General features: G+C 64.0%; 2 protein-coding genes across 2 annotated transcripts; both read left to right on the top strand.

The window, feature by feature from the left end:
* Positions 1 to 1755: 1755 nt before the first annotated feature.
* Positions 1756 to 15696, top strand: LOC115496947 (laminin subunit beta-2). The gene is given in 36 exon segments (XM_032750651.3): positions 1756 to 1964; positions 1966 to 2049; positions 3669 to 3718; positions 4219 to 4394; positions 4499 to 4622; positions 4731 to 4804; positions 4911 to 5099; positions 5178 to 5241; positions 5307 to 5512; positions 5593 to 5713; positions 5912 to 6100; positions 6226 to 6405; positions 6796 to 6908; positions 7026 to 7105; positions 7352 to 7508; positions 7704 to 7856; positions 7947 to 8105; positions 8182 to 8303; positions 8426 to 8546; positions 9027 to 9213; positions 9390 to 9533; positions 9957 to 10188; positions 10687 to 10850; positions 10937 to 11161; positions 11567 to 11781; positions 11867 to 11963; positions 12436 to 12814; positions 12899 to 13083; positions 13155 to 13384; positions 13470 to 13673; positions 13983 to 14127; positions 14213 to 14420; positions 14509 to 14650; positions 14866 to 15042; positions 15133 to 15289; positions 15437 to 15696. Coding segments are annotated over 36 exon segments (5781 nt in total). The 5' UTR covers positions 1756 to 1770; the 3' UTR covers positions 15571 to 15696.
* Positions 15697 to 15783: 87 nt separating this feature from the next.
* On the top strand, positions 15784 to 26112 carry LAMB2 (laminin subunit beta 2). Its single transcript, XM_030283030.4, has 33 exons — positions 15784 to 16068; positions 16243 to 16406; positions 16478 to 16613; positions 16799 to 16872; positions 16974 to 17162; positions 17238 to 17301; positions 18206 to 18408; positions 18495 to 18615; positions 18916 to 19104; positions 19175 to 19354; positions 19431 to 19543; positions 19632 to 19711; positions 19789 to 19924; positions 20099 to 20254; positions 20366 to 20493; positions 20576 to 20693; positions 20809 to 21001; positions 21076 to 21219; positions 21326 to 21557; positions 21633 to 21796; positions 21876 to 22097; positions 22642 to 22856; positions 22949 to 23045; positions 23120 to 23492; positions 23564 to 23748; positions 23825 to 24066; positions 24134 to 24337; positions 24430 to 24574; positions 24862 to 25069; positions 25150 to 25291; positions 25381 to 25557; positions 25631 to 25790; positions 25872 to 26112. The coding sequence occupies exons 1-33, from the start codon at positions 15996 to 15998 to the stop codon at positions 26006 to 26008; spliced, it is 5364 nt and encodes a 1787-aa protein (XP_030138890.4). The 5' UTR covers positions 15784 to 15995; the 3' UTR covers positions 26009 to 26112.
* Positions 26113 to 26274: the final 162 nt, after the last annotated feature.

Here is a 26274-nt window from a genome sequence, read left to right as displayed (position 1 = left end):
GTGCCCAGCTGCTCTGTGGTGCATGGGGCACACTCAGCTGCAGATCACACCCCCAGCTCTTCTCCCCAGTTCTCCCAGGGAAGTTTGGCATTACTCGAACTCCATTAAGGATTGCCTGGTTTGGGGTGGGAAATACCCCGGATGTTTGTCACTGGTGCCGAACTGGGATAAATCTGTGTTCCTGGTTATTTCCTAGAAACCTGCAGGGTGGCACTGTGCTGGCAGGTGCTCTGCCAGCCCCAGCCTGCCTGCCCACCCTCTGGGTTCTCTCTGAATCTGCCCACTCTGCCGCGGGGACCCTCTGCCCAGCTAATTCAACAGAAGCACCATTGTTCCACGGTTTGTGATCTGGATCCCGTTTGTGCTGCAGGGCCGTCAGTGCACTGACCCAGCACTAATGCTGGTGGGACCGTGGCCCTGGGCAGACAGCAGCTCCACTGCTGGGCTGGAGCTCTTTCCTCGGGAAGGGAAGTGGTTAAGTAATTCTCTGCTCATTAAGGATGTTCGGGAAAGTGTTGGCTGCCTGCTGCGTGCACGGAAGTCGGTCCAAGCAGGGCTGGCCAGGCATGAGAGGCTACCCCCGGAGTTAGGGGCTCTGCCGAGGATGGGGGGGCAGGGGTGGGGAGGGCCTCTGTGCTGCTGCAAGAGGTGCTGGGGGAGCAAGGCTGTGGGCACCCGAGGAAGCAGGGGATGCTCGGCAGTGTTGAGATGTTGGTGATGGAGGGCAGAGCACTGGCAGATCTCTGGCCAGTGGAGCTGCCCCCGGACAGGCCATCTCCCCGGGCAGACTCGGGCCATCCCCACGCATTCAGCTCTGGGGCAGAGGAAGGGATTGCAGCTTGGCGTGGGAAATCAGAGCAGCCTTCAGGGAGGTGCCTGGATCTGGGGTGGGATACCTCTCTTGTCCTTCACATCCCACTGAGAATCCCTCCCTCCCACTTTTACTTCACTTTGCAAGGCCAGAGATCCTGTTACAGTTAACTTTATTGGGCTTCTTTGGTTCTCCTCAGAGCAGATAATGTTTGCTTGGCAAGATCCCTTGACATAGGCTGGCCAGTGCTAATGGCTCTTTGTCAGCTCATCTCCTGCCAGCTCTCCCAGCTCAGAAGGTGGTAGTGGTACCTGACCACCAGCCTGCACTGCTGGACCCTTTCCGGGCACAGCCTGGCTTCTCTTCCAGGCTTCCAAGTGCCTTGCATGGCTATGTGCACAGCATCTCTTGTCCTGCTGAGGTGCCTGGCTGTCTCAGGGTGTCACTGGGGACGTGGGGTTTGGCATTCCTGTGGCTGAGAGCTGCTTTGTCTGCCCATGACCTTGCTTGGCGGCGGGTGGCCAGAGCGTGGCCTTGGCGTGGAGAGCACACGGCTCCTCTTCCTTCCTTTGCCCTCGGCCTTGGCTAATAAAAGGCACTATCCCTGCGTGACAGCGAGGTCCCTGTGGAGCCCGGCCCTGGTGCACAGCCGTGCTCCCTGCAGGGCTCCAGGGCTGTGGGCTCAGCACCCAGCCCGGCCAGTCCAGAGGATCCTGGACAGCACCAACCAGCACAGGGTGAGTGGGGCATGGTGGTGCCCACAGTGCCAGCCCTGGGTGTGAACAGGATCCATCTGGCATGGGTACCACGGTAGTGCAGTGCAGGGCTTCTGGTCCTGCTGCTAGAGATGCGTCCTGAAGAGGCACAGACGGGCCCTGCGGTGCGGGGTGAGTCCCAGCCAGGCTGCCTGTCTCAGCAGCCCCACGTGCTGCACAGCCGGGCACAGCAGCCCTTTGGGAATGCTGTGCCTTCTCCCAGCCAGCCTAGGCACGGGACACTGCTGTGTCACACGTGGGCCACCACCAGCGTGTACCTTCCTCTGCCTCACCTTGGCTAAAGCTCGGTGCGGGCAGGTCCCTCCCCTCGCCTGGCACGGCTGCCGGAGGAGGAGACAGGCACCGGCCGCCCTCCTCCAGGAACAGCAGCTGAGCCCAGCCCGAGCCCAGCGGGCCTCCGACTCCGCAGCCCACCCGGGCCACCGGCCACCTGCCCAGCACCCCAGGCTCCCGCGGGCACAGGTAGGAGCCGGTGCACCGCAGGGGAGACCCTGGGCACGGCACAGCTCTGGGTGTGGCACAGCCCTTGGCACACGGCACAGCCCCATGGCACGGGCTGGGAGCTGGCAACTGGCATGAGGCATCACACAAGGAAGGAGCTGTGGGGTCCTTTGGCAGTGACAGGTTGGGTACCCCCACCCCTGCCATGCGTTTCCTGTGGCTGACGTGTGCCGGACTTTGCCCAGGGAGCTGTAGCAGTGGGGAGGGACAGGTTCCTTGGGAGGGACGTTCCCATCCGGCAGCATCGTCGTGGTGCCCGGGTGAGTTCATGGTAGAGCAGATGCCCCGCACAGCTCCACCCCTGCAGCAGAGCCGTGCAGGTGCCTTCGCTATGGGCCATCCCCAGCTGAGGCAAAGAATGATGCAGTGAGCCCTGTGTAGCTGCACCCGCCGGTTCCTGGAGCATCAGGCACCCATCCCGCCATGCTGCCCCCCACGCCTCCCTGCCGGTGGCGGCAGGCACGTTCCTGCCGGGAGCCCCGGGAACGCGGTGCCTCTGGCTCGCCAGCCCACGAGGCGCCCTTTTGTTCGCCGGCGGGGCCCACCGTGCCGCCGGGGGCCGGGGCGTGCCCGGGCTGCCGACGCCTGGCCGGCCTGGCCTCCCCTCCGCGGGCGGGCGGGCGGGCGGCGGGGGCCTCCAGGCAGAAGGAATCGGCAGTGACATTCCCGTAGCCTGGAGACCGCCGTCCCTTTCAGCGGGCAGCCCATTTGAATAAGAATCGTACACGGGGAAGGGGGGCCACCAGCCGCCATCCCATCGCTGCCCTTGCCCCAGCTCATTTCTGCGCGCCCAGCCCAGGGGTAGCGGCTCCCACGCCGCCCTCGCCCCTGGCCTTGGTCCCGCCGGACGCCGCAGGACGCCAGGTACAGGGGGTTCGGGGGCTCGGGGACCCTCGTGCCAGCACGTGGCTCTGCCCCACCTTGTCCATCGCCCTGGCACGGCTTCGAGCGGGGCGGGTGCCAGAACGGAGTCGCGTCTTCCCCCGCCGCCCCGAGCCCCCTTGCCCTGGGCTGGCTCCGTGCGGGGGACAGGAGAGATGTGTTTGGGCAGAGCCGAGACCAGGCTGTGATCCAGCATTTGTGAGGCTGGGAGCGGGAAGTACCGGGAGAGAAGGAAACACAAAAGACAGCTCCAACCTAAATTTAACAGTGGGACCCTGGCCAGAGTCAGGGACGCCCTTGCCCAGCCGGCTCCAGCGTTCCTGGCTCCCCTCCCAAGCTGGCCCTGGCCCGGTGCTGGTACCCCCCCAGGGACACTAATGACTCAAAAGGATAGATCCATTCTGAGCCAGGCAGGATGGGGCATGGGACAGTTCGTGCCAATTCTGGTGGGGCATAGCATGGCTGTGTGCCTGGATGTGTGTGTGACAGTCCCCCAGAGCTGCTCAGGTGGACACTGCATGTTGTCCCAGAGGACTTTCAGACTCAACTGCTCCTGGAAAGCACCATCATGCCAGTGTGGGTGGGTGCATCCTGGACTGCACAGTCGTGCTAGAGCCAGGAGAGGATGGGCACCAGCTGCCCTGCACCGCATGCCATACCCTGCACCCTAGCACAGTGCCATCTTCCTGTTCCACCAGGCAGATCCTGTGGTTGCCCATGGACCTCTTGGTGCTTGCTTTCCTCCTGGGTAAGCATTGGCCGTGGGGGCACCCTGCATACCCACAGTGCTGGGAGCTGTGGTGGTTCAGGGACCCCAGTCTGGGTGGAGGTCAGCTGGGCAGCAGAGGTGGTGGCAGTGGTGATGCTCCCTGCCTGGCAGTGCCCGTAGCCTGACTGCCGCAAAATCCAGCGGGGAATCCAGGCTGCACTAAGCCATGTCGGGATTAGCAAGCGCCTGACCTGGCTCCTGACTCCCTGCGGCACTTCTCAGCACCCTGGGGCTGTCCAGGCCCCCAGGAGCACGGGCAGCCCAGCCCCCACTCACCCTGCTCTCTGCCCCTGGTCACGAGGCTGCGGCGCTGCTGCCAGCACCTTTCCGGATCACGGAGCTTCATGCTGCATCAGTGGGTCGGGATGCAGGGATGGGATGGGATGGGACAACTGGGGGTGGGGTGGGTGCATGGGGAAGCAGGGGGTGCCCAGGCAGCCCAGTGCAGCCCCCAGCCTGTGCCCTCATGCTCTCTGCAGTCGGGGAACTGGTGGCAGGGGGATGGCAGGAGCCTGACCTGAGCCACGGCTGTGCCCGTGGCAGCTGCTACCCAGCCACTGGGAACCTGCTGGTGGGGCGAGCCACCCGCCTGAGTGCCACCTCCACCTGTGGGCTGGACGGGCCCCAGGAGTACTGCATCGTCAGCCACCTCCAGGTGAGCCCACCCAGCCCCAGAACAGCACTGGCATAGACCCACAGAGCCAGGCACTGGTGCAGCTTCCAGTCACCCATCCCTGATGGTGCCACTCCCTGGCACAGGACTCGGAGAAGTGTTTCACCTGTGACTCACGTGACCCGTCCCTGCCTGAGAGCCACCGCATCGAGAATGTCATTTACCTGAGCAGCCCCCATGGCCAACGGACCTGGTGGCAGTCCGAGAATGGTGAGGTCAGGGTGGCAATGGGGTTGCCCCATATGCATGTGCTGTGGGACTGCGTGGCCATGGGGGTCATTCCCAGTCTCAGCCACCTCTGTCTCTCTCTGTCTCCAGGTGTGGAGCATGTCAGCATCCGCCTGGACCTGGAGGGCGAGTTCCACTTCACCCACCTCATCATGAAGTTTAAAGTGGGTCCTGGCACATGGGTGCCTGGGATGGGATGGAATGGTATGGGACAGGATGGATCTGGAGGGGCTGTGGGTCTGGCCCCCATCCCACCTGGATGTCCTGCAGACCTTCCGCCCCGCGGCCATGCTGGTGGAGCGCTCAGCCGACTTTGGGCGCACCTGGAAGGTGTACCGCTACTTTGCCTACAACTGCTCCAAGCTCTTCCCTGGAATCCCCAGCCACCCCCAGGGGCTTGTGGATGAGGTGTTATGTGACCAGCGCTACTCTGAGATCGAGCCATCCAGCCACGGGGAGGTGCGTGGGGATAGGGTGGTGCAGAGCAGGGCCAGGGGTCTGGGTGGAATGGGATCACCCTTTCCTTCCTTCTCACAGGTCATCTTCAAGGTGCTGGATCCCTCCATCCCCGTACCAGATCCCTACAGCCCAGACATCCAGGGTATGTTGTGGGGGATGCAGGGCTGGCTGGTGTCAGGGCACGTGCTAACAGTGACACTTCCCCAGACCTGCTTCGTGTCACCAACCTGCGGGTGAACCTCACCAAGCTGCACACGCTGGGGGACAACCTGCTGGACTCACGGCGGGAGGTGCTGCACAAGTACTACTATGCTGTGGATGAACTGGTGCTGCGCGGGAGCTGCTTCTGCCACGGCCACGCTGCCCACTGTGCCCCAGCACCGGGTGCCCCGACACCCTCTGTCCCCGGCATGGTGAGGCACACACACCCACCAGCACGGCATGGTGCCCCATGGGACCTGGCAGCCACGCTGAGCTGGGTGCTCCCCTCCAGATCCACGGGCGCTGTGTCTGTGAGCACCACACACAGGGGCTGAACTGTGAGCGCTGCGAGGACTTCTACCACGACCTGCCCTGGCGCCCGGCCGAGGGCTCCAGCACCAACGCCTGTCGCCGTGAGTGCCAGGGCTGTTGGGCTGTGCTGTGCCAAAGGGTTTTGGGGTGCTGCAGGATGTACTTTGGGGAGGTTTGGGATTGTGGTGCTGCATATCAGAGTAAGGGGAATCCAGGCAGGGGAGGTTTGGCCCTTGGGGTGCTGCCTGCCAGGTGTGGGCTGTGGTGCCACATGCCATGTCACAGTGCTGTCCCTGCAGGCTGTGACTGCAACGAGCACTCACGGCGGTGCCACTTTGACATGGCTGTGTACCTGGCCACGGGGAACACCAGTGGGGCTGTGTGTGATGACTGCCAGCACAACACCATGGGCCGCCACTGCCACCTCTGCAAGCCCTTCTACTACCGTCACCCTCGCTCCGACATCCGGTCCCCCACTGCCTGTGCCCGTGAGTGTCCTGGGACCCCAGCCCCACAGCTTGTCCCAGCCCTATGGCTCCTGGTGCCAACTGCCCCAGTCTCACAGCTCCTGGTGCCAGCAGCCAGAACTCCTGATGCCCCTCTCTCTTGGCAGCGTGTGACTGTGACCCAGCGGGCTCGCTGGATGGAGGTGCCTGTGATGGGCACACGGACGTGGCGCTGGGCATGATTGCGGGGCAGTGCCGCTGCAAGGAGAACGTGGCCGGTCCCCGCTGTGACCGCTGCCGGCACGGCGCCTACGGCCTCAGCCATGGCGACCCACAGGGCTGCCAGCGTGAGCTGGGAGCTGGGATGGCATGGGAGAAGGGATGGGGATGGGGGGATGAGGGAGGGATAGGGATGAAGGGATGAAATTGGAGGGATGGGGAATGAAGGGCTGTTGATGGAGGAATGGGGATGGGATGGATGAAGATGGAGGGATGGAAGTAGAGGTCTGGTGATGGAGGGAGGAGGATGGAAAGATCTGGGATAGAGGGACAGAGATGGAAGGATGTAGGATAGAGGGATGTGGCATAGCTGTATGAGAAGGGACGGAGGGATGGGGATGGAGAGATGGGGATGGAAGGGATGAAGATGGATAGATATGGGATGGGGAAGGAGAGCCATGAAGCATGAGGGCTGCAGTCCCACTGGCACCCCCTCAGATGTGCATGTGTGGGGGCAGCATGCAGGTGTGACCCGCGGGGTACGGTGGCAGGCAGCTCCCCGTGTGACCCCATCAGTGGGGACTGCTACTGCAAACGCTTCGTGGCTGGGCGCTCCTGCAGCCAATGCGTGGTGAGTGCCCCAGCCTGCCCCCACCGTGCCCATGGGACTGACTGTCCCCAACCCTATGGCAGCCCCCAGGGCTGGGTTGGCCCCACACCTGCCTTACATGTCCCCTCCTCACTGCAGCCTGAATTCTGGGGTCTGAGCTACGACGTGGGGGGCTGCCGGCCCTGCGCCTGCGACTTCGGGGGAGCCTACAACAACCGGTGGGGCACAGCACAGCACCTGGAGGGGCAGGGGTGGGGGTGGGAGTGGGCACAGGGCTGGGAGTCACACATGGGGGAGGGAGGGATGGGGATGAGGCTGGGGAAATATGGGGGCTGGGTTGGAGGGAGAAAGAGAGGGATCTCTATCCCCAGAGATGGAGGGATGGGGACAGAGATGGAAGTAGGAATGGATGAAGACACAAAGAGACAAAAGGACAGAAAAAAGGACAGGATGGTCACCCCCAGGTGCTCCATGGAGGATGGGGCATGTCCCTGCCGTCCCCACATCATGGGGCGGCAGTGTGACCAGGTACAACCCGGCTTCTTCTGTGCCCCCCTCGACTACTACACCTATGAGGCCGAGCAGGCCACTGGCCATGGCCACAGCCACCCTCAGCTCCCGGTGAGTCTCCTTGGGGGTCCCTGTGCTAGTGCATGGCTGTGACTGTGCACCATGCTCCATGCATAGCTGCCTCTGTGCACTATGCGTGGCTGTCACCTTGTCCTGCATGTGGTTGTTACCATGCCCTGTGCATGGCTATCTTTATGCACATCTGTCCCTGTGCATGGCCACTGTCCCCTGACCCCATCCCTGCAGGGTGCCATTCGGGGGGAGGTGCCCCAGGACTGCCTGGACTATGACACCAAGGAGCCGCCGGGGCGGAAGGGACGCTCACGGCACCAGCACAGCCCCCTCCGTGCTCCCCAGCCCCCTGTCCCCTCGCGCCGCAGCCGCCAGCAGCCCCCCAAGGTGAGCCCTGGGCTGGAAAGAGAGCGCACAGTGAGGCACTGCAGGGCTGGGGATAGAGCCAGGGCCAAACTGTGCCGGTTCCTTGCCCAGCTGGATGTGGAGGAGGTGGTGCGGGACAGTGCCGGGCGCATGGTGACGTGGACAGGCTTGGGGTTCGCCCGGGTGCGGGACGGGGCTGGCCTGACCTTCCGCGTGGACAACGTGCCCTACCCCATGGACTACGAGCTGCTGCTGCGCTATGAGCCCGAGGTAAGCATGGCCACAGCCACGGCCACAGCGTGTATGGCACAGCACAGCCCTGACACTGCCTTGCCTGTCACCACAGTCAGCCGAGGACTGGGAGGCCGTGGTCAGTGTCAGCTCCCGGGCGCTGCCCACCAGCTCTCGCTGTGGGAACCTGCTGCCCTCCGAGCAGATGTACCGTGAGAGTCTGCCCCACAGCCAGAGGTGCAATGGGATGGGCTGGGGTGGGCTGGGGATGGCAACAAGGGAGGTGGTTGGGTCCTGCTGCTATCCTTTTGCTGTCTCCATGGCCCTGCTGTGCCCATGCAACACCCGACTCTGTACAGGTACGTGCTGCTGTCCCGGCCCTTCTGCTTCGAGCCCAGCACCCCTTATGAGGTGACCATGCGGCTTCAGCGGGCCGGTGTCACCCAGCGCCACCCTGGTGCCTTCATCCTCATTGACTCGGTGAGGGGGGTCCCACTGCACCTTGTGCCTGAGGCTTGGCACGGGTGGGATCGTGGGCAGGGACAGGGAACCAGAGGCTGGAGTGGGAAGAGACCCCCTTCTGGGGATCAATGTGGGGTTGGGATGGGGATGAGGTGGGATGAGATAGGATGGGATGGAGATGAGGTGAGATGAGGATGGGAATGGGAAAATGGATGTTGAAGGGGAAGGGGATATCAATGAGACTGGGGATTTAGATAGAGTTGGGGTTGGCTTAAGGATGTCAGTGTAGAAGGGGATAAGGAAGTTTCTGGGGATGGTAATTTATATGGGAATATCAATGGAGCTGGGGATGTCCGTGGAGCTGGGGCTGTTGATGGAGCTGGGGTAGTTGACCCCATCAGTATCGGGACTGGAGCACATGGATCCAGCATAGTGGTAGGTCCCATAGAGGAGGCTGGCTATACCCCCCCAGCCCCATCACCCCTTCCCTTCCCCCAGTTGGTGCTCCTGCCACGGGTGTCAGAATTGCCAGGGTTCCATGGGGCAGAGGCAGCAGCGCGCCAGGAGGAGCTGGAGCGGTACCAGTGCCTGGAGGTGTTTCGCATGGCCCCCCCTCATCCCCTGGCCCAGGCCTGTGCCCGCCTGGTCTGCAGCGTCTCAGCCCTGATGCACGGCGGGGCACTGCGTGAGTGGGGAGCCTGCAGGGATGGGACCGACGGCCTGGGGCAGCGGGTCAGGATATGCCCATGCCCATGGCATGGTGGGCAGGAGTGCAGCAGCAGGGTGTGGGCAGGGTGTGGGCAGGGTGTGGGCAGGTGCAGACAAGGCAGCCCTGGCCCCATGCTGGTCCTGCTCCCGCAGCCTGCCAGTGCGACCCGCAGGGCTCCCGCAGCAGCGAGTGCCAGGTGCAAGGCGGGCAGTGTGAGTGCAAGCCCCACGTCACTGGCCGACGCTGTGACCACTGTGCCCCAGGCAGCTACGGCTTTGGGCCCCTGGGATGCAGCCGTGAGTAGTGGGATCTTCGTCTGCCAGGAATTGCTGTCTCTCCTGTCTATCTGTCACTGCCCTGTTCACTTGTCTGTCTGTCCATCTGTTTGTGCATGTGTCATCTCAGCCCTGCTGTCCTGCAGCCAATGGGTTCAGTCACAGTTATCCATCCATCCATCCATCCATCCATCCATCCATCCATCCATCCATCCATCCATCCATCCATCCACATGAGCCCCCCGTGAGCATTGTGCTGTTCTGCGCTCTCTCATCTGTCTGTCCACCTATGTTTTTGTGGGCCTATGTGTCCACATGAGCCCTTCTGTACCACAGCCCATGGAGTGAGCATGTTCTGGGTGCTGGTCCCCTGCCTCTCTGTCTGTCTGTCCATCCCTGTGTCCCTGCACCCATGTCCCTGAGCTGAGCTGTGCCACCCTGCAGCCTGCACCTGCTCCCCCGAGGGCTCGGTGTCCCAGCTGTGTGACAAAGTGAGTGGGCAGTGCCGGTGCCAGCCTGGCACCGTGGGCCGGCAGTGTGACCAGTGCCAGCCCGGCCACTGGGGCTTCCCTGCCTGCCGGCCCTGCCAGTGCAACGGGCACGCCGAGGAGTGCGACCCCCAGACGGGCACCTGCCTGCAGTGCCGCGACCACACGAGCGGGCGGCACTGTGAGAGGTGAGCCCGGTCCGGGAGGAGGGGATGGAGTGGTGTGGTGTGGTGTGTGGTGTGGTGTGGTGTGGTGTGGTGTGGTGTGGTGTGGTGTGGTGCGTGGTGCATGGTGTGGTGTGTGGTGTGGTGTGGTGCTTGGTTCATTGTGTGGTGTGGTGTGGTGTGGTGTGTGGTGTGGTTTGGTGTGGTGTGGTGTGTGGTGTGGTTTGGTGTGGTGTGGCGTAGAATGGGGTTGATACAACGGAGTAGGACAGGATGAGATATGATGGTATTGGATATGTTGGAATGGTGGGATGGGTTGAGGTGAGCTGTGTAGATATGATGGGATAGATATAATGGGATGGGATGGCATGGTGTGGGATGGGATAGATATAGTGGGATGGGATGGGATGGGATGGGATGGGATGGGATGGGATGGGATGGGATGGGATGGGATGGGATGGGATGGTGGGATGATATATGATGGATGGGAGGGACCCATTGGGTGCCCCCTCGTCCTTTCAGGTGCCAGGATGGTTACTATGGGAACCCTGTGCTGGGCTCCGGACAGCAGTGCCGGCCCTGCCCCTGCCCCGGCTACCCCGGCACACGGCATTACCACGGGAATTCCTGCCATGCGGATGATGAGACACACCACATCGTCTGCCTCTGCGCCCCTGGATACGCGGGTGAGGGGCAGAGTGGGCCCAGGGCAGCAGGGACCCCCTGCACTGGGGCTGCAGGACCCCAGCACCGATAGTCCCCCTCTCTGCAGGGCCCCGCTGTGACCGCTGCTCCCCTGGTTACTTCGGGGCTCCGGAGATGGAGGGGGGGGAGTGCCGGCCCTGCCAGTGCAACAACAACATCGACGCCAGCGACCCGGAGGGCTGCGACCCCCGCACGGGACAGTGCCTGCGCTGCCTGTACCACACCGCCGGGCCACGCTGTGCCCAGTGCCAGCCGGGCTACTACGGCAATGCCCTGCAGCGCAGCTGCCGCCGTGAGCGGGGCAGGGGGTCTGCGGGGCTGGGGCGGCACGGGGTTTGGGATGGGGCGATTGAAGTGATGCAAGGGCTCAAGGCAGGGATGAGGCGTGGGGCTGTGGGTGGGTGTGCGGTGATTGGGGTTGGGTCAGGGAGAATTTTGAGGTGTTGCAGGGCTAGGGTTCAGGGCCAGGAGAGGTTTGGGGGTGTTAGAAGGGGCATGGGGCTGTGCCTGGGCAGGGGACAGGGATAGGGAGTGGTGGGCGTGTTGAGATCAGGGGTGTTGGGGCTGTGCAGGGGTTTGAGGCTAGGCAGACTGGGGGGGCACTGGGGTCAGGCAGATTTGGGGTGCTGGGTCCAGCAGCACACTGCCTGGGCAGCGGGTATGGGCTGAGCCCACATGGCCACCCACCCTCCCGCAGGCTGTGGCTGTGACCCACGGGGTACACTGGCCTCCCACTGCACCGATGGCACCTGCGATTGTGACCGTGGCACAGGAGCCTGTGCCTGCCGCCCCAATGTCGTGGGCAAGAGCTGTGATCGCTGCGCACCCCACTTCTGGAGCCTGGGGGGGGCAAGGGGCTGTGAGCCCTGTGGCTGCCACCCCACACATGCCCTGCACCCTGCCTGTGACACAGTGAGTCCCCTGACACCCTGGTACGGCTCCACTGCCCTCCTGGGGCCCAGTGAGCTGCACAGTGAGCATGTCACTGTCACTGCAGGTGACAGGGCAGTGCCAGTGCCGGCCTGGCTTCGGGGGTCGTGTCTGTTCCCAGTGCCAGGAGCACCACTGGGGAGACCCTGAGCAGGAGTGCAGAGGTGGGAGCACATCCCAGGGACTGGGGGAGCAGGGGCTTTGGGGACAGGGGATATGGGGACGACTCTGGGTGCATGGTGAGACTCTAGGGAAATGGGGGCCCTGGGGACATGGTGGGAGACTCTGAACATGGGACACTAAGCAGACAGTGGGACACCGGGGACACAAGGCACTCAGGAGATCTTGGGAATGTGGTGGAACACTGTGGGTGTGGTGGGCCTTGGGGAAACAGTGGGATGCTGGGGAGGTGGTAGAACACTGAGGACCTCAGTCTCACCATGATATGTCTCTGGGGACATGCAGGACTCAGAGGACCCAGAGTACTTGGTGGAACGATGGGGACAATAGAAGATGCTGGGGATAGATTGGATTCTGGGGACACAGGGGAATATGGTGGGATGCTGGGACATGGTGGCAGTGTGGGGGCATGGGGCTCCATGGAAGGCTGGGACACACTGCCAACTGTCTCTGCAGCCTGTGAGTGTGAGCCGCTGGGTGCTGAGAGCCCCCAGTGCGAGCAGGACAACGGGCAGTGCCGGTGCCGACTGGGATTCGGGGGGCTGCGCTGTGACCGCTGCCAGCGGGGCTACCAGGAGCCCTTCCCCCACTGCTCACCCTGCCACCCTTGCTTCGGGCGCTGGGACCTGGCCCTGGGCAGCCTGAGGGAAGGGCTGCAGCGCCTTGGGGCACAGGTGCAGGCACTGAGGGAGGGGGGATCTGCACTCCCACTCAGCCCCCGTCGCCTGCGGGAGCTGGAGGAGGCTCTGGGGCACGTGGAACAGCTGATGGGAGAGGGAGACAGCCCTGGTAGTCCCCTCCTCGATGGACTGCCCGGGCAGCTGGATGGCACCAGGCAAGTGTGCTTGTAGGGCTCGGGTGGAAGGACCCCCACTCTTGTCATCCCCCAAAAGTTTGAAGCCATCCTCTCTACCCAAAGGATGGAGCTGGACAACTTCTGGAAGCACCTCCAAGAGTTGGAGCAACATCTAGACCAGCTGGCACAGGTGGATATGCAGCACCATGACCGGCTAGCTGAGCTGAGCCGCGAGCTGGGACGTCTCAACCGAACCACCTCCGACCTTCAAATCCTCCTCGGCACTGTAGCGGCTGCCGGATTCAGCGGTAAGAGCACCCAGCAAGGTGTGGGTTTGGTGGCAGCCATCCTGGCCAAGGCCTGACACCCGCACCCGCAGAGTCCTACCGCAGCATCCTGGCGTCGGCGGAGGCCTCGCGGCGGGCAGAGGTGGTGGCCAGTGGCACAGCTGGCGAGCTAAGTAGCGCACAGATGATGCAGCGGGCAGCTGAGCGGGCACTGCAGCAGCGGGGTGATATTTTCCGCCGTGGCACAGCCGCAGCCCGGAAATCCTTGCGGGAGACACAAAAACGGGTGATGGGACTCAGCATTGCCAGGATCAACGAGAAGGTGAGAGCACGACTGGCAGAGGTGGCGTGGGCATCACCCACCATGTGGTGTTGAGCTGACATTTCCACCATTGGCATCATCACAGATTTGTGGGGCACCTGGAGACCAGAACTGCAAGCACGCGTCTTGTGGAGGCGCCTTGTGCCGAGACGGTGCAGGGACGAGGCACTGCGGTGGCATTGGGTGTGCAGGGGCACTGCCTATCTCAGCTCGAGCCCTGAGCAGTGCCCATAATGCCTCACAGCAGCTGGAGGTGGCATTAGGGCAGCTGGGTGTTGTGGCACAGAAGGTAGGAGTGGTTGGTTGCTCCATGGCACTTTCTGGGATCCTCTTGTATCCCCTTTGCATGTCCTGTTTTTACCCTTTCCATGCCCCCAAGTATGTTAGCTCTGTATGTGTCTCTTACACCCACTCAGACATGCCCCTTGTGCCACTTGTGTGCATGCCCCCTTGGGCCACTGCTGTACCTTCTGTCCCCTTGCACCCCCCTTGCATGCTCCTTTGCAGGCTCACATCTTGCCCCCTTGTACCCTCTGCTCACCCAAATGCCCCCTCCCGGGGCTGCCCTATGCCCCCTGCTCAGCCAGGTGCCCCTCAGATGCAGGAGGTGCAGGAGCTGGCACGGGGGGCACGCAGCAGGGCAGAGGAGGCGCTGGGGCGTTCTCAGGCCGCCCGCAGCCGTGCAGAGAAGGCGACGGCTCAGCTCCGGGACTTCATCCGCCGAATCAAGGCCTTCCTGGCAGGTAGTGACAACCCCAGGTGGGCACATGGGCATGGCAGGACTCAGCGAGCCCACCCTGAGCCCACCCTGCTCTCCTGTCCCCGCAGAGGAGGGAGCTGACCCAGGCAGCATCGAGCTGGTGGCCCGGCAGGTGCTGAACATCTCCCTGCCCAGCAGCCCTGGGCAGATCCAGGAGCTGCTGTGGAAGATGCAGGAGAGCATCAGCCAGCTAGAGGGGGTGGACGCAGTTCTCAACAGCACCGCGGAGGGGCTGGCTGTGGCACGGGATCTGCTGGCACAGGGACAGGAGGCCAGGCAAGTGGTGGGGGCATGCTGGGGGAGGCAGGGGATAGGGTCAGTCCCCCTGCAGTGGCAGGGCCTGGAGCTGCCTGTGCTGCTGCAGGGAGCGAGCAGAAGGCATAAGGGATGAGCTGGTGGGGACACAGCAGGCACTGGAGGTGGCACGGACACAGGCGATGACAGCAGGGAGCACCCTGCAGAGTGCCAGGGATGCCATCCAGGTGGCTGAGAACAGAGCCAGGGAGGTGAGGAGCATGGGCTTGGGGAGTGGAGCTGGTGCCACTGGGAGTAATGGGAGCAGTGCTGTGCAGAGCAAGACTGATGCCTTGGGCACATTATGGGTAGGGAGGCTGGCACTGGGGAAATGTGGCTGGCACTGGGCAGGGGCCAGGGCAGTGGGGCTGGCACCATGGGCATGGTGGTTGCTGTGCCTGCTGCAGCCGGTGTCCATACCTGCCAGGCGGAGCGCAGGCTGCAGGTGCTGGACAGGAAGGAGCTGCAGGCGCAGAGGCGGCTGCAGGAACTGGCACAGCGCATCACCACCCTGCAGGAGCGCAGCCGGGATGCTCGCCACATGGCCCAGCAAGCCAAGGATGGGGCACAGCGTGCCACCACCACCTCGGGGATGCTTGGCCAGGTGAGCTCCATCCCTGCCTGGTTATGCATGGCACCAAGCAGGTACTGGGTGCTGCAGGTGCTCAGTCTCACCACGCCCTTGTGCTGCCAGGACCTCGCACAGGTAACACAGCGTTATGTGGTGCTGAAGAACCGGGTGGGCACACTGGACAGGGTGTCTGGTGGGGCCCTGCAGCGTGTGTCACAGCTGATGGCAGAGGCCCAAGACCTCCTGAATAAGGCCAGCAACAGCAAGAGGAAGCTGGAAGGTGAGAAGGAGCACATGGTGGGGTATATTTCCTGCCACCTCCCCATACATCTCCCTGTGTCTCCCTGGGCCCATCCCACCGGCTGTGCCAATGGTGATACAGGACATGGTGGGAGGCTGCACTGTGACCATGTTGCTCATCCCGCAGACCTGGAGCAGCGCTTTGGGGCCAATGAACGGACAATGGCGGCAAAGGCGACACGACTGCAGGCTTTGGAGCAGCAGGTCACCGGGCTGTTGCAGGAGATCCGGGAGAGGGCCAACGCTTACGCCACCTGCTAGGGACCACTGGCGGGACCGGGGGCCGGTCCTGCCCCGCCGCCCCGCAGGTCCTCGAGCCCGGCAGTCCCGTCCACTCTGCAGGTGCCTTTAGTGTGGGCGCGCCTGCAAATAAAGCCCTAAACTGTGTGTGCCTGTGTCCGATGCCTTCTGCCTAGCCTGCTCCTGCCTCCTCCCGCCTCTCGGCCGGCCCGCTCCCCCGCTCCAGCCGGGATCCGCCCCGCGCTTTCCGCGCAGCCCCGAGCGCTGCGCCTGCCGCCAGTTCGGAGGGGCCGGGAGGGACCGGGAAGGGGACAGGGAAAGGACTGGGAACGGGAACGAGGAGGGGAGCCGGTGAGTCAGGACAGGACGGGACGGGAGCGGCAGGCACCTGCCGAGCGCCCCCTTTGCGCCCCTCTCGGTCCCGTCTGGCCCCGTCGCGCCCCGCGATGCGGAGCCCGGCGGAGCGGAGCCCGGGGAAGCGGAGCCCCGCCGCCCTGCTGCTGCTGCCGCTGCTGGCCGGTGAGTCCGCGCCCCGCGCCGCAGCGGGGCCGGGGGGCGCCGGGGTCCGGCCCGGCCCCGCCGTCCGGTTTCCGGGCGGTCGCGGAAGGGGCCCCGGGCGCGGCGGGGGGAAACCCGGCCCCGGCCCCGGCCCCCTCCGCCCCGCAGCGCCCTCAGCCGCCCGCCGCTCCGCAGGGCTCGGGGCGGCCCTGGCCCCCGACTCCCCCCAGGGCTGTGCCCGCGGGAGCTGCTACCCGGCCACCGGGGACTTGCTGGTGGGGCGAGCAGCCCGCCTGAGTGCCACCTCCACCTGCGGGCTGCGCCGGCCCCAGCCCTACTGCATCGTCAGCCACCTCCAGGTGAGTGGGACGGGGCCTGGGGGCACGGGACAGGGTTGGGGACACACGTCATTGAGCCTGCCAACTCGCAGGAGGAGAAAAAGTGCTTCATCTGCGACTCGCGGCGGCCCTACGATGCCCGCACCAACACCAAGAGCCACCGCATCGAGAATGTGGTCACCAGCTTTGCCCCTCGCCCCAAGAAAGCCTGGTGGCAGTCAGAGAACGGTGAGGAGTGGGTGGGGATGGTGGAGCATCCTGTCCTGTCCCGGGGGGCTCTCCTTCCCTTCCTCCCACACTGAGGAAGTGTGACTCAGCCTGCGGCCGCGCCCCTGGACCACTGCCGGGTGGGGAGGACGAGCCCCCGGGACCCGGGAGTGGGTGCTTCCACTTGTCACACTTGTCACTCCTAGGTGTGGAGCATGTCAGCATCCAGCTGGACCTGGAGGCCGAGTTCCACTTCACCCATCTCATCATGACCTTCAAGGTGGGTCCCAGTATGATGGTATCCAGGCTGGGACAGGACAGGATGGAACACGCCCTCAGGGACTGTGGGGCTAGCTCCTGTCCCACCTGGGTATCTCGTAGACCTTCCGCCCCGCGGCCATGCTGGTGGAGCGCTCAGCTGACTTTGGGCAGACCTGGAAAGTGTATCGCTACTTCGCCTACGACTGTGCTGCTTCTTTTCCCCACGTCCCCCATGGGCCCCCACGCCGCATTGATGATGTCGTCTGCGAGTCTCGCTACTCTGACATCGAGCCCTCCACTGAGGGGGAGGTGAGGCCCTAGTAGTGTCCCAGGAGAGTCAGGGGATCCCCTGCACTGCTCTCATCACCTTGCTGTCCCTTCCAGGTCATCTACCGGGTGCTGGACCCTGCCATCCCCATCCGGGACCCCTACAGCCCTTCCATCCAAAGTGAGTCGCCAGCCATCTGGGCTCCTGCTTGGCTGCTCTATTTTGGGCATAGCTATTTTGGCTGCACTCTCCCTGCTCTGGGCCCTACACAGGGATCAGGACCTGATCCCAAGCCTGCGGTGGGGTCTTGGACCCCTCTGCACCCTGCCCTGTGAGAGCAGCTGAAGGTCAGGCTGCATTGGGTTAAATGGAGGAGGATGGCTGTGCCACAGCTGAGACCAACACCAGCTGTGGTTCGAGATGGGGAGTCAGGCTGGCCATGGAACACAGTGGGTTAATCACCCACCCAAGGCTAAATTTAGACTGGGAGCAGGAGGGGAGGAATCTGCAGGGCAGGGCTACTGGGAAACTGCAGTTCTGGGAAAGCCATCCTGTCTTCCCAAGGCCCCCAGGCTGCGTCCACCAGGCACAGCCATCTCCTGGGAGCGGCCCCCAATGGTCTGTGCCCTGAGACATGTAAAGGTGCTGTGCCAAGGGTGTTGTTCTGCACCGGTGGTGTCCCGGCCTGCCTCTGCTGTGGGAATGCAGAGCCCAGCCCACGCACAGCCAGACTGTGCACAGCTACGTGTGTGGGAGCTGAGCCCCCACAGCTTCGTACAGCCCAGCCTGGCCACATGCAGCCACGTGCCTGTGAGCCAAACCATGCACAGCCCTGGGCCAAAACTGTGTGATACAGAAAACTGCAACAGACCAGCCTGATATTGTGCAGCCCTGCATGGATGCCCTGTGCAGTGCACGGCCCATCCCAGCCGTGCCCAGCAAAGCAGAGCCGTGCCCAGCTCCTGTGAACCACCCACAGCCTCCTGTGCCATGCACAGCCCAGCCCAGCTGTGCCCGGCAGAGGTGAGCTGTGCACAGACGTGCCCAGCCACCCTGTGCCAACAGGGGTCTCTCCCTGCCCTAGACCTGCTGCGTGTCACCAACCTGCGGGTGAACCTCACCAAGCTGCACACGCTGGGGGACAACCTGCTGGACTCACGGCGGGAGATCCGGGAGAAGTACTACTACGCGCTCTACGAGCTGGTGATGCGCGGGAACTGCTTCTGCTACGGGCACGCGTCTGAGTGCGCTCCGCTCAGCGGGGCCCCTGCCACCACTGATGGCATGGTAGGGCAAGCCAGGCCTGTGTGCCCTGCTGGAGCTGGGTAGCTGTGCTGCCTGGTCCTCAGCCCCTCACCGTGGCATCCTGGTAGGTGCACGGGCGCTGTGTCTGCAAACACCACACGCAGGGGCTGAACTGCGAGCGCTGCGAGGATTTCTACCAAGACCTGCCCTGGCGCCCGGCCGAGGGCTCCAGCACCAACGCCTGTCGCCGTGAGTGCCCTGCTGGCACCAGCTCCTGGCACAGTGATCCCAGTGCCAGAGCTGCCAGGCTGTGCTGTGCCAGGGGGTTTGGGGTGCTGTACAATGGGATGTGGTTTGGTGGTGATCAGCATCATGCAGACTGGTTGAGGGTGTCTGGGGTGCCAGGGCTGTACTTTGGGGAGGTTTGGGATTGTGGTGCTGCATGTCATAGCAAGGACAGCCCGGGCAGGGGAGGCTTGGCACTTGGGGTGCTGCCTGCCAGGTGTGGGCTGTGGTGCCACATGCCATGCCATGGTGCTGTCCCTGCAGGCTGTGACTGCAACGAGCACTCACGGCGGTGCCACTTTGACATGGCTGTGTACCTGGCCACTGGGAACACCAGTGGGGCTGTGTGTGATGGCTGCCAGCACAACACCATGGGCCGTCGCTGTCACCTCTGCAAGCCCTTCTACTACAAGGACCCCACCAAGGACCTGCGGGACCCCGCGGTGTGCCGAGGTCAGTGTGGGACAGGCTGTGCAGGGTGGTGCTTTGATGGTCACAACGCTCACCCTGCCTGTCTCCCCAGCCTGCGACTGTGACCCTGAGGGTTCTCTGGATGGTGGGCTGTGTGACAGTGCTGATGACCCAGCCAGGGGCCTGATTGCGGGGCAGTGCCGCTGCAAGGAGCATGTGGCTGGTCCCCGCTGTGACCGCTGCAAACCCGGCTTCTTCGGCCTCAGCACCGACAACCCGCAAGGCTGCCGGAGTAGGTACCAGGGTGGCACCTACTGGGGTCAGGCATGTGGTTTGGCATTGCTGGAAACTGCTGGCTCTCCATGCAGGGTGCCAGTGTGACCCCCGTGGCACGGTGGCTGACGGCAGCCGGTGTGACCCTGTCAGTGGGGAGTGCTTCTGCAAGCGGCTGGTGGCCGGGCGCAGCTGCAGCCAGTGCCTGGTGAGCAGGGCTGTGCCACGGCCCATGCACAGTGCTCAGGGCTGTAGTACACAGACAGCTGCTCTTTAACACCTTGTGATCTCTGCAGCCCGAGCACTGGGGACTGAGCCACGACCTCCAAGGCTGCCGGCCCTGTGACTGCGATGTGGGAGGTGCTCGCAACAACCTGTGAGTCTTCGTGGGGATGCAGAGGGCAAGGGGCACCCCTCCTGGCATCAGGGCTGATGGTGCTGCTGGGGTACCAGGTGTGCCATGGGGACAGGGCAGTGCCAGTGCCGCAGCCATGTGATAGGACGACAGTGTGAACAGGTGGAGGCTGGTTTCTACCGCATCAACCTGGATCATTACACCTATGAGGCGGAGGATGCACGGCTGCATCAGGTAAGGAATGAAGGTGTGCCTGGGGCAGACATCAGGCAGAGCAATGCAGTGGGTGCTCCTTTGCAGGGTGCCCAGACCAGCAGGCAGTGGTCTTCCTCCCTACTCAGGGCAGAGCAGTGCCTGCTGGCCAAGGTGACTTTTAGGGTCCCATCTCACAACACCTGCTTGCCCCAGGGCTCAGTGGTGGAGCGTGAGCCCCCACCAGACCGTCCAGCTTCCTGGACAGGGACAGGCTTTGCCCGCATGCTGGAAGGCGGCTGGGTGGAGTTTCACGTGAATGATGTGCCTTTCTCCACTGAGTATGATGTGGTCATCCGCTATGAACCCCAGGTGAGCACCAGATGGTGAAGCCAGCAGTGTGATATATTGCCAGATTGGGAGGTAGTGGTGGGGAGTTCCAGATGGTGAGGCTTTTTAACACTGCCCCTTCTCGGCTGCTAGCACCCAGAGGCCTGGCAGGAGGTAGAGCTGAAGGTGCTGCGCCCCAGCCCTGTCTCTGCCAGCAGCCCATGTGGAAACACCATCCCTGCCGATGATCAGCTCTCCACCAGCCTCCCCTCCGGTGCCAGGTAAACACCTCAGTGGGGTTGGGCTGTGCTGGGGCTCACTGGAGGCACATGGCTGCCCTTACTCTGTTTTGCCCCCTTCTAGGTATGTGGTGCTGTCCCAGCCCATCTGTCTGGAGCAGGGTATCTCCTACACACTCCGCCTGGAACTGGGCTGTGCCGCTGCTCATCAGGATCCCACTGCCAGTGTGCTCATTGACTCGGTGAGGGGCAGACAGGCAGTGGGATGTGGGACAGCAACCCTTCAGGGGCATAGGATGCAGTCATAGGGAACACAGGGAGAGAGGGACATGACGTCCCACTGACTTTGCCCTGCAGCTGGTGCTCCTGCCCCGTTACTCTTCACTGGAGATGTTCATTGCGGGTGACCCCAACTCTATGGAGCGCCGGGAAACCTTTGAGCGGTACCACTGTGCCCAGCCTTTCCACGCTGCAGGGCCCTCGCCTGTGGCTGAGCCTTGCTCCAGCCTCCTGCACAGCCTCTCGGCCATCCTGCATGATGGGGCACTGTGTGAGTGCAGCCGCACACCCTGTCCTGCACCCTGTCCCACAGCAGCTGATGCTGACCCTGCTCTCTGCCCACAGCCTGCCTCTGCGATCCCCAGGGCTCGCTCAGCGCTGAGTGCCAGCCCCAGGGTGGGCAGTGCCAGTGCAAACCCAATGTCATGGGACGGCGCTGTCACCGCTGTTCTCCAGGAACCTTTGGCTTTGGGCCTGGCGGATGCCGACGTGAGTGCCATTGGGAGAGGAGCCTGGGCATCCCAGGGCTGGGGGCATGGGGAGGGGATGCTCTCTACAGCTCAGGGGCAGACACTGCGGGTGCTGTGCTTTCCAGCATGCCAGTGCAGCCGTGAGGGTTCAGTGAGCACCATCTGCGACAGCACCACTGGGCAGTGCCCCTGCCGTGAAGGCACCCATGGGCCACGTTGTGACCGCTGCCAGCCTGGCCACTGGGGCTTCCCTGTCTGCCGGCCCTGCCAGTGCAACGGGCACGCTGAGAGCTGTGACCCTCGGACAGGCAGCTGCCTGCGCTGCCGTGACCACACGGATGGTGAAAGGTGCCAGAGGTAGGTGCGGTACACGGCCAGACTGGGGCTGGGTGCTGCCAGCAGCCCCAGCTCCTGCTGACCTCCTGCCTGCAGGTGTGCAGCCGGACACTTTGGGAACCCAGCGCTTGGCTCCGGGCAGCACTGCCGGCCCTGCCCCTGTCCTGAGGGGCCCAGCACCCCCCGCCACTTCGCTGCCTCCTGCTACCAAGACAGCCGCTCCCAGCAGGTCATCTGCCACTGCAGCCCTGGGTACACAGGTGGGTGCCTGCCACAGCACACTCGGTGTCTTCTGGGGTGCCCTGTTCCCAGGCACTGCCCAGCGCCCTGTGTCAGCAGGTTCCCGCTGTGATGAGTGTGCCCCTGGGTACTATGGGGACCCTCTGCAGGGCGGGCGCTGCCTGCCCTGCCAGTGCCACGACAACATCGATGTGACGGACCCAGAGGCGTGCGACCGGCGCACGGGGCAGTGCCTGCGCTGCCTCTACAACACCGCAGGGCCCCACTGCGCCGAGTGCCAGCCCGGCTTCTATGGAGATGCCACACGACACAGCTGCAGGCGTGAGTACCCACTGCCATGTCAAGACAGACTTGCCTCCAGGGCCCGACACATCTCTGGGGATAATGTGCACCAATGGCTGCCCCTGCTTGTGCACAGGGCTGTGGAGTCCCTGCAGCCCTGCCCTGTAACAGGGTTGTCTCCTCTGACTAGGCCAGCACTGTGGCCCAGTCCCTGTCCCCATGTCCATCTTACTCCATCCCATCTATATCCTATTCTCATGCCCATTCTTGTCCCCATTGCCATCCCATCCCCTGCTATCCATCTGTCTCCATCCTGTCCTTATTCCTGTTCTATGCTGACCCTGGTCCCATCTCCATCCCATCCCTACCAGTGGTCCTCATGCTGCACACATTCCACCTCCATCTAATCCCCACCCCATCCTTGCCCAATCTCTGTCACCATCCTGCTTCCACGATCATCCATCATCATCCAACTCCTGCTCTGTCCCCATCAGAACTTCCATCCCACCTCCATCCCAATCTCATTCCCATCACTGTCTTCATTCCTTCATCTCTATCTCTGCTCAGTGCCTCTTGGTTCCAGGTTGCTCCTGCAATCCCCTGGGCACTGATCCCAGCACCTGTGGGCCCCAGCAGTGCCACTGTGACAGGCACAGCGGGCAGTGCCACTGCCTGCCCCATGTGGAAGGCCAGAGCTGTGACCGCTGCAGCCCCAACTTCTGGAACCTGGCCAGCGGGCAAGGCTGCCAGCCTTGTGCCTGCCACCCCCAGCACTCCGTGACACCCACCTGCAACCAGGTGAGACACGCCAGGGACAGGGGTTGGGGGGATGGGATGGGGCTGGGAGTGTGCTGCAGCAGTGACAGCCTGGGCCATGCCATGTCTGTCAGTTCACAGGGCAGTGCTCCTGCCGGCCAGGCTTTGGTGGCCGGACTTGCACCGACTGCCAGGAGCACCACTGGGGTGACCCACGGCAGCAGTGCCGAGGTGAGAGCCGAGGTGAGTGCCAGTGGGGGGACCACAGTGGACCCGCTGGTGCCCTGACACTACTTTCCCTGCAGCCTGTGACTGTGACCCCCGTGGCATAGCCAGTGCCCAATGCCACCGCAGCAGTGGCCACTGCGACTGCCGGCCTGGCATCTCTGGAGTCCGCTGTGACCAGTGTGCCCGAGGCTTTGCCGGTACCTTCCCTGCCTGCCAGCCCTGCCACCCCTGCTTTGGGGACTGGGACCGTGTGGTGCAGGACCTGGCCGCCCGTACCCGAGCGCTGGCAGAGCGGGCCAGCCTCCTGCAGCACACCGGGGCTGCTGGCGCCTTCCAGGGCACCTTCCGTCAGCTGGAGGAGAACCTGGCCACCGTACGTGACGTGGTGGCCACCCGCAACGCCACGGCTGCTACTGCTGCCCACTTGACACACACCATGGAGGGGCTGCGGTGAGCACTTGGCACAGGGCACGGCTCTCAGGGCAGCCGTAGGGGCAGCTTTTCACCCCCTTCCTTTGCAGGCGGCAGATTGAGGAGGCAACTGAGAGGCTGACACGGGTGGAAGGGGAGCTGACGGCTGCTCAGGACGCCAACTTCAATGCCAGCCATGTGCTGAACACTGTGGACCGGGGCGCCCGTGCCTTCAACCACAGCCTGCAGGACTTGGAACAGCGGCTACACACCCTCAAGACCTCCAATTTCCTCGGTGAGTCATACCACAGAGCCAGGCCAGGGTGGTCAGGCCACGGCCAGGGGTCTGACAGTGTCCCTGCCCCTGCCAGGTGCCTATGACAGTATTCGTCAGTCCTATAAGGAATCACAGGAGGCCGAGCGCCAGGCAGACGCCGCCACCCGTGCCGTGCCCAGTCCTGTCAGCATCTCGGCCGCCACTCGGCACCGCGCTGAGCAGCTCCTGGCCAGCCAGCGGGATGACTTCAACCGCCACAATGCAGCCAGCCGGCGGGCACTGATGGACCTGGCAGCAAGGGCTCAGGCACTGAGCCTGCACCCGCTCAACGAGAAGGTGGGACACAGGGAGGGAACTGGGGGAATGACACCCAGAGCTGCCCTGATCCCACGCTGCCTTGCAGGTCTGCGGTGTGGTGGGAGATGTGCCCTGTGCTGAGAGCCCTTGTGGGGGTGCTGGGTGCCGGGATGAGGACGGGGGACGACGCTGTGGTGGTCTGAGCTGTGGTGGAGCTGTGTCCAAGGCTGACAGTGCCCTGGACCGGGCACGCCATGCCCAGGAGGAGCTGCGTCAGGCTGCCAGCGACATGGCCCAGCTCTCCCACAAGGTGTGTGGCACATGGGTGCTGGTGGGATCTGGTGGCACAGCCATGCTCTGCAGCTCTTGGGGCGGGCACCAAGGGTCTCTGCCCATGCTCAGGTGGCAGAGGCCAAGGGGAAGGCAGACGAGGCCCGGTTGCGAGCGCAGGCAGCCCTGGACAAGGCGAACCAGACCAGGGCCCGTGTGGAGAGCTCCAACAAGGAGCTGAGGGAGCTAATCAGCCACGTCAAGGCCTTCCTGAGCCGTGAGTGCCAGCATGCCGGGAGGGCTGGCCACCCCTACCCAGGGCTTTGTGGCTCTGCACCTGCACCACACTGCACTGACCCTGCACTGTCCTGACACTGCATGTGGGCAGTGCCACCCCTGCCCCATGCTGCACTGCATGGTCCTTGCCCTGCCCCAACCATCCTGTGCCCTCCGCCACCTCTGGCCCCCCCTGCCCTGTCCCATGTTTCCCTCTGCCCTTCGGTCTGCCTGCCCCCCCCCACCCCGGCGTGCTATAGGGAACACACTGACTGCTTCCACCTGCAGAGGAGGGGGCTGATCCTGAGAGCATCGAGGTGGTAGCCGGTCGGGTACTGGAGCTGTCACTCCCCGCTGCACCGGACCAGATCCACCGCCTGGCCGAGGAGATCAAGACGCGGGTGCGCAGCCTGGCCAGCGTGGATGCCATCCTGGAGCAGACAGCCAGTGACGTGCAGCAGGCTGGGCAGCTTCTGCAGGATGCCCAGCGGGCCAGGTGAGCCCAAGGACATGAAGACACAATCCCTGCGAGGACCCCAGCCGGGGCCATGCTGAGGCTTTGCTGTGTGGCCGCAGGTCACGGGCAGAGGGAGTGCGGGGCACGGCCGAGGCAGTGCGGCAGGCGCTGGAGGAGGCGCGGCAAGCCCAGGGCATGGCTGAGCAGGCACTGCAGCAAGCTGCTGGTGACATCCAGCACAGCAACAGTGCCCTTAGCATGGTAAGAGCCCCATCCCTACGACCACGGGACCCCATCCCCACCTTGGGATCAGTGCGACCACACCAAACTGCCATGCCACGGATCCGCAGATGCAGAGCCAGACAGGAGGTGCAGAGCAGCAGCTGGCAGGTGCCATGGAGCAGATTGGGCTCTTGGACAGGCAGACTGATGCTCTGAAGGTGAAACGTGCAAACAACAGCCTGGCAGCCACACGTGCCCAGGAGGCAGCCGGCACTGCGCGGGACCGGGCCGGCGAGGCCAAGCAGGTGGGATATCGGGGGCACCAGTGTTAGCAGGGGTCCCCTGGCAATCCTGCTGACCAGCCCCACTGCCCAGCAGGTGCTGGAGGGGCCACTTCGGGACCGGTACCGGACAGCACAGGAGCTGGTGGAGCACCGGGCGCAGGGCGTGCAGCAGGCGGGCAGCCGCGCACAGCAGTTGCGGGAGGAGGCCGCAGGGCTGCTGCAGGATGCTCAAGGCAAGCTGCAGCGGCTGCGAGGTGAGGCTGGAGGGGGATGCTGGGGCGGCGGTGGGGCAGTGGTGGGAGGCCGGGCTGACTCATGTTCCCCTGTTCCCGCAGCACTGGAGGAGGAGTACGAGCGGAACGAGCGGGTGCTGGATGCCAAAGCAGCCCAGCTGGGCGGGCTGGAGGCCAGAATGAGGGAGGTGCTGGCCACCATCAACCAGCAGGTCCAGATCTACAACACCTGCCAGTGATCCCCCGGAGGGGCCTGGACCCCCCTGGAGCGCCCAGCTCCGCCTGCCCCGCAGCTGTAGGCGGGGTGGGGCCTGCACCCCGTGTGAATAAAGTTGCAGAGCAAGACCGCCTCACCTCCGCCCCGTGCCGCGGGGGCCCGCAGCGGCTTCCCCCGGGGTGGGAGCTGCCGCCACCGGGTGTGGGGCACGGCGAGGCTTGGGGGCGGGAACCGGCGGCGGGACTGGGGTCACAGCACAGCCGGGACCCCGCAGAGCGGCCCGGCGCT

The sequence above is a fragment of the Taeniopygia guttata genome, chromosome 12 (assembly GCF_048771995.1).
Source record: "Taeniopygia guttata chromosome 12, bTaeGut7.mat, whole genome shotgun sequence".
Taxonomy (NCBI): domain Eukaryota; kingdom Metazoa; phylum Chordata; class Aves; order Passeriformes; family Estrildidae; genus Taeniopygia; species Taeniopygia guttata.
The sequence above is the reverse complement of the archived record's forward strand: the minus strand, read 5'-3'. Positions and strand labels throughout refer to the sequence as shown.